Genomic DNA, 7099 nt, shown 5'->3' with positions numbered 1-7099 from the left:
ATAGAGGAACAAGAAATGGTTTCTTCACTGAATTTCATAACAGGTAGTTTGCTCAATTTGGTGGTCATATCTCAATGCTTTGCTTATGCAAACATCGGTTTCTATTTAATGGAAATATTCTCACCTAAAATAATTTCTTCACTGAATTTTATAACATGTAGTTTACTCAATTTGGTAGATTAGTCATATCTGAATGCTTTGTTTATGCAAACATTTTTTACTAGTTAATTGAAATATTCTAGCCTAAAATAATAAACTTAAGCAATTCATATGCATGACATCTCGAAGGCTTGTTGGACTTTGATTAGTAGTGAAACTTGAGCACAATTAATTGAATTGAAATACCAAATCTTTGCTGTGACGTAGCTCATTTGAGAGATGGTTGTGCTTCATACGAGAAATCTTCTTTTTTCCCAATTAAAAATGTAAGTTATTGTATTACTGTAATACTAAAATTTTCTTAATTTTTGTCTAATTTTTTTTTTCTAAAGTTGAATTCGTAGTGAACAGTAATTAGGATCCAAGCCTTGATAATTTAAAGATAATCTAATCACATGAGAACCCATTTTCACCTTTGACACCTAAATGGGATTGAAGAACCTCTGTGTAACTATGGTTCATTCGCAACCCATCTACACCTGACAACAAACTCAAAAACACTAAATAAACATCTAGAGAGACTAACCTTTAGTAAGAGAAGAGAATGAGATTCGAGAATGTAATATCGCAAAACGACGAATCGTTAGTCGGATTTAGGGTTTTCGACTTTGAAGGTGTCTCACGGGCGGAGGTGTGCGGGTTCGCGCTAAGCCAAACTAGATAGACGGGAGAAAGGGTGACGACAAGAGCGAGAGAGAGAATATGTGATATATCTATTTTTATCAATAAAAACCCGTAGGCCTGATATTGAATGTATCCATATCTGCTTTTCTCAGTAGAAAAGCAGTCGGCTGCTCTCTATTTTCTCTTTATATCTCTCTTTAAAGAAGAGAAGAGAGAGAAAGTGAATCACGGGGCCTCAAAGTAAGAGAGAGATAGAAAGAAGAGCACGGAAATAGCATGGAAAGAAAAACATCAGATCTCATTCCGATATTGAATATACGGGGTTAGGTTTGAATTTTTTTTATAAACCATAATTAGGAAAAAAAAAATCTGAAACCAACATAATTTTTTTTTTTACAAAAATCATAAGGAACGAAACATCATTTCGGTCCTTTTTTTAGACCGAAATGGCATTTCTGTCTCAGCCGTTTTCATAGATTTCGAAAAAAAATATGTTGAAAAATTGTAAAAATATCTGGGACCGAAATGACATTTCGGCTATTATGGTTTTTGTAAAAAAAAATCATCATGTTGATTTTATAAAAATCTTTTTTTCTAATTATGATTTATAAAAAAATTATGTAGGTTTGGTTGAATGGATAATAAGTTATTTCTATAATTATATTATAGGTAAATTTCGCTAGAGGTTATTATGTTGTTTGTCACGAATTTGTCACTTAAGTTTGATTTGTCTTTTTTTAATTATTTAATTTTGTCATTTATTATAATCAAGTCGCTCTATATTTTTTTTTATTCAAAATCTTAATGGAATATTCTCATTCCGTCCAAAATATTAATGAAATATACTCATTCTGTGCAAAAAAACTAACAAATGAGTATATTATGTTAGTATTTTAAATGTAAAAATATAGAGTGACTTGATTGAAACAAATAACAAAGTTGAGTGACTAAAAATGGACAAATCAAACTTCACTGATCAATTCGTAACCAATGACAAAGTTAGTGACCTCTAGTGAAATTTAACCTGACTATTCATAGCTTATTCGATGTTTAATTGAATTAAAATAGTTAGAATAGGAAATTCAAATATTTTATCATATTAGAATAGATTATTTTTAAAAAATTTGAGATTTAAATATTTTAATAAGACAATTAATAGTTATTTTTAATTTGACTATTCTAACTTATTTTTACTATGCAATTAACGATATCTCGGGCTTATAGTTTACAGTTGGATGGATTTAAATAGGACGAGTCTCTTTGATCAATGATCAAATTGTCATCACTAAATTATTTAGTTAGATAGTCGTATGTCATGAAACTAAAATTAATTTCTCTAATTAATTCATTTTTAAGGTATGACTATGAAATCCACATTGTGTTGACAATGAGATCATAACTTCTTTTAATTTCATATGTTATAAAATACACCTAGCGAAATATATTATTAAAACTCAAACAATATAGATAATATGTACCGTACAATCTGATTTTTTTAACATGTTTTAAAAGTAAATAAATCATTCAACCAGTTTGTTCATAAAATCTTAATTATTATCAGGTCCAAAAGTAATACGTATAGAAACAACGGAGAGGTTCCACAGCTATTTCGTACGAGATCAATGATAAAGAATGAAACTATACCATTTCACCCTATCATGAAATGATCAATTATCATATCTTAATCTATAATTTTAGGTAGAATCATGTTATTTTTGTTTTAAACTTGTGATTTTGCATAATTGCAGAATTTAAGTATTTTTAAGAGCAAAAACAGATAAAAATGAAGCATTCTGGTCGAGTAGGATTTTCATGTGGTTTGGTCACGAACCGCATGCAAATAGAGCAAGCAACTGAATAAACTTAGCAGCTGAGGAAATCGCCAAGTCAAGAAATCCATACGGTTCACTGATTCGCCTCTCCCAAACCGCACATCAATCGTCAAGTTCCAGCAGTTATTGAAGTTACTTGATCTCCTAGTCTCACTAACCCGATTTTTTTATTTTTATCCAAAAATATAATTAAATTTGAAAAACTAACCGTTCTGTGCGTAATTCTCGATTTGTACCCAAACCGGTTAACGGTTAACCGGACCTGGTTCGGTTAACCATTTAGCGAACCAATGGTTCGGTTAACCGTTAACCGGACCAAGGGTATGGGTTCGGTTAGCTGCTTACCGGACCAATGGGTTCGGTTATGGATGAACCGGAAAGACTGGTCCGGTTAGTGGTTAAACGGACCCGTTTTTTTGGTTCGGTTCTTGGTATACCGGATAAATTTTATCACAAATTCTATAAATATGAAGCATCAGTCATTTTGAGAGACGAACGGAAGAAAAGAAAGAAGAAGAAAAAACGCTGTTTGAGATACAAACGGAAGAAAAGAAGAGAAAAAAAGGTAAATTTTTTTTATAGTTAATTTGTAAATTATATAAGTTATTTTTTTAACTATTGATTTTTGGAAAAAAAAATTTTGAGAAGAAAAAATTAAAATATGATCTCCAACCAAAATACAACATATTATAACCGTAATATTTGCATATATTACTGTTATTCAATATGTACAGACTTTTTTTTTTTACCAACTTGTTATAAATAAAATAAATTGACAAATTGTTCATTATTGTTATAAAAAATATAAATCAAAAGTAATGGAGAAAGAATGTTACTTATTATTTAGTTTATTGTAAAAGAGTAGTTTATTATTTTTTTATAATCAATTTTATTTAATTCATAAAATAGTCAAAACAGATTAAGAATATTGATTTTTTTATAAATACTCAAAATTAATAACAAATTTCGGATTCTTTTTTTTTGAAAAGTTGGTAGTTGCTACCAAGGTTCCAAAATAGTTTAGAATATGACAAAAAAAATTCTAAAATGATTTAGAATTGTGTTAGGAATCCTTACGGAGCTCTGACTGTCTGATAAATCGGCGCTTCGATTCAGGTATTTTTTATTTTTATTTATTTTAATTGATAATATAATTAATTAGTTCATTTTAAACGGTTGAGAATATTGTCGAAATAATTTAGAATTTTTTAGAACATTCCAAAATGGTGTAGAATAATTTAGAAATATCCAAAATGGTCTAGAATAATTTAGAAAAATATAAAATGATATAGAATAATTTTTAGAGGTCTAGACAAGTTTTAATTACTTACATGTTGTTATTTTTTAAATTGCCAGACCAATCGAAACTAAAAATGACAACCATTTGTGCGAAAATTTTTATCGGAGGAGAAATCAAATACAATGGTGACGGGGTCTTTTACAGTACCCGAGCAAAATACTCAATACCGCTAACCGCGAACCACAATTTTGATTATCTTCAGAATGAGATTTATAAATTTGTTGGGTACAATGCTAGTCAAGCAAATCTGGAAATTCAAGCCAGGTTTAATATGTCCACCGATGGACAACGTGACTATCAATTAGTACCGCTAATGGACCAACCATCGTTCGAATTCATGTTAGGAGTTGTGTCGTCTTTTTCACAAAGGTTACCGATTCTCGAGTTATATGTAGAATTGGAACCGAACTGTACCAGTCAGATTCCTGAACCTCGATCCCGACCCAGTACAAGTCGAAATCCTGTGGATCCCGACCCAGTACCAGTTAGATCCCGACCCAGTACAAGTCGAAATCCTGTGGATCCCGACCCAGTACCAGTTAGATCCCGACCCAGTACCGGTCGGCACTCTGTGGATGTACCAATGAGACACCGACCCAGTATCGGTAGCAACTATGTGGATCAACCAGTTATACCCCGACTCAGTACCAGTCGAAACTCTGTGGATTTACCGGTTAGACCCCGACCCAGTACCAGTCGGGTCCGTAGACAGGTACGTGATTATTCGCATGTACCTGTGGATGCAATTGATTCTGACAGTTTGGAAAGTGGAGATGAGATGCTCTCAGATGAGTCATTGGGTTCCGACGATGATATTGAACCGCTTAGCCAGTCGCAATCAAAGTCTCGTCAAACACAATCCCGTCAATCACAGTACCCGATAACCGGTCGAGAAAATATGACACATCCGGTTGATAGTTTCAATGACATATCCGGTTTTCGGCCTGCGGATGTCGATTTTTTCGGCAGCTCAAAAAAAACATTTGATAATCCGTTGGCTAAAGGTGTTGTTTATGAGTCAAAAACGGCTCTAAGGATAGCAATCAATGAGTTCCATCTCGATAAGAACTGTGAGTGCAAGATTCTTAGAAGCGAACCCAAACGTTACGAGGTGGTGTGCAGAGATGTTTTTTGTAAATTTAAGTTATGCGCCAAGCAAAACGGTCTTTCAGAATCTTGGATTATTACCAAACAAGTGTATCCTCATACGTGCAGAGTATCAGCAACGCGTACTGATCATTGTCAGCTAACAGCAGAGATGGTTGCCCTTGCAATTGATAAGACTATTAGAAGGGATGTGTGCTCTCCTATAAATCATATCCGAGATATCGTAATGCAGAAATATAATAAGGTAACCCCCAAGTACAATAAATTATGGAGAGGCCGTGAACTTGCTATTGCAAATCTGTTTGGGAGTTGGGAGAACTCGTACAACTTGCTTATTCCACTATTAGAAGCCATCAAAAGAAACAATCCCGGAACCAAGTATTGTGTGATCTCGACCCCGATTGATGGAAAAACTGACAGGCTTTTCCACAGAGCGGCATGGGCATTTGGAGCTTGTATTGCAGCGATACCGTTCCTCAGACCAGTGATTAGTATCGATGCATGTTTCATGTCGGGACGGTACCAGGGAAGGCTGCTGATGGCATGTATGTACGATGCCGAAAACCAATTGCGTGTGTCTATTCAGTGGTTCTGGCACCGGAATCTCTTGAAACAATCTGAATTGGCGCATGCAGCGATCCGGATAGGTATGCTCAATGATCCAATAAAATATCAGTGGACCGCGATACAAGTAGTATGGCTGATAAATTTAGCAAGAATGTGAGTTATAATTTATAAATACGGTAACATATAACTAAATAAATAAATAGATTGAAACATACCCTTCCCTGCTGGGTCACTGTCGGAAGCTTGCTGTAGACCCTCCCGTACGGCTCCCAATTCACATGATCCTCAGTCAAACTCTGAAACTGGCCCCGCGGGATACGTGCACCCTGGGTCTTGTAGTGGGAGGATGCCACGTATTTGTGCGCACAACACCATTTGTACGCAAAAGATGCGCATGCATCAAGCGATGGAGCGCCCCAGATAGGTTCCCAATTTTTAGTTTGCGGCTCAGGCCGGAGAACTGGAAAGCGGGTCCATGACCAGTGCTGCAGAAGCATCACCGGACCATACATAGATCCTCTCCCGGGCTCGGTAGCGAGACATAGATGCCGATACAGATATGCAAGAACTGCTCCACCCCAATTGTACTGTACCGGCGTGTCCAAATCCACAATTAGATCGAGATACCACAATGGTATCCCATCCCCGCCACTGTCTGGGTACAAATTGGACGACATCAGGTCTAAGATATATGCACGGACATACCTAGCAAAATTCAAGACAAGGTGAGTACATTATTGATAGGCTAAAGAACGAATAAATTGATATATATATATATATATATACTTACCACTTCAGGATCTGCTCGTCGCGATCTTCCGGTAGCTTCCCAAATCGTTCACGAAACTTAGATTTCAGGAATGTCAACTCCATGCTTCTTTCATTTCTCTCAGACCCCCGTTTTTTGAAAAGTTCACTCTGCTCATGCTCTTTGATTCCTAACAATTCGAAGAGCCTGCCTTTTGCATTCCTCCCGTCTGTACTCCCCGTCACTGGGACTCCCGTAATGGGCAAACCCCATAAACAGCTCACATCCTCCAAAGTAACTGTAATTTATCAAATAAAAAAAATATAAATTTCTTCATTTGAATTGTCAGTAAATTAACACAAAGAACAGATTTATTTGAAATAGTTTCAAAGTTAATACCGGTCATCTCTCCGAAGGGAAGATGAAAGGTGTGTGTCTCAGGACGCCACCGCTCCACAAGTCCATGTATCAGCCCCGCATCGATTTTTCCTCCCGGCATGACTGCGATCTGGTATAAACCCAATCGAATCAAGAATGGCGCGTATGCAGCGTGGTACGCGGTCATGCAACGGTAGTTCTTCACGTTTATAACCTCCTTTTTCTACATTACCGAAAATAAAAATGAGAAATTAAAACAAGATGATATTTCTGAAAAAGTCAGAAAAAAAGAAATAAGTAATTGCTTACCTCCTCAGAAGCCTGACACACCCTGTGACTGCTATGCGGTATCCACAACAGATCACTAAAAGTATCCCGCGCCAT

General features: G+C 35.6%; 1 protein-coding gene across 1 annotated transcript; it reads right to left on the bottom strand.

Annotated features, from left to right (window-relative positions):
* Positions 1-546: 546 nt before the first annotated feature.
* Positions 547-7099, bottom strand: LOC144572761 (serine/threonine-protein phosphatase 7 long form homolog). The gene is made up of 6 exons (XM_078322435.1): positions 7025-7099; positions 6737-6938; positions 6380-6635; positions 5805-6294; positions 5704-5722; positions 547-638 (listed from the first exon to the last, which is right to left on the bottom strand). The coding sequence occupies exons 1-6, from the start codon at positions 7097-7099 to the stop codon at positions 547-549; spliced, it is 1134 nt and encodes a 377-aa protein (XP_078178561.1).

The sequence above is a fragment of the Carex rostrata genome, chromosome 20 (assembly GCF_964058835.1).
Source record: "Carex rostrata chromosome 20, lpCarRost1.2, whole genome shotgun sequence".
NCBI classification, from domain to species: domain Eukaryota; kingdom Viridiplantae; phylum Streptophyta; class Magnoliopsida; order Poales; family Cyperaceae; genus Carex; species Carex rostrata.
The sequence above is the reverse complement of the archived record's forward strand: the minus strand, read 5'-3'. Positions and strand labels throughout refer to the sequence as shown.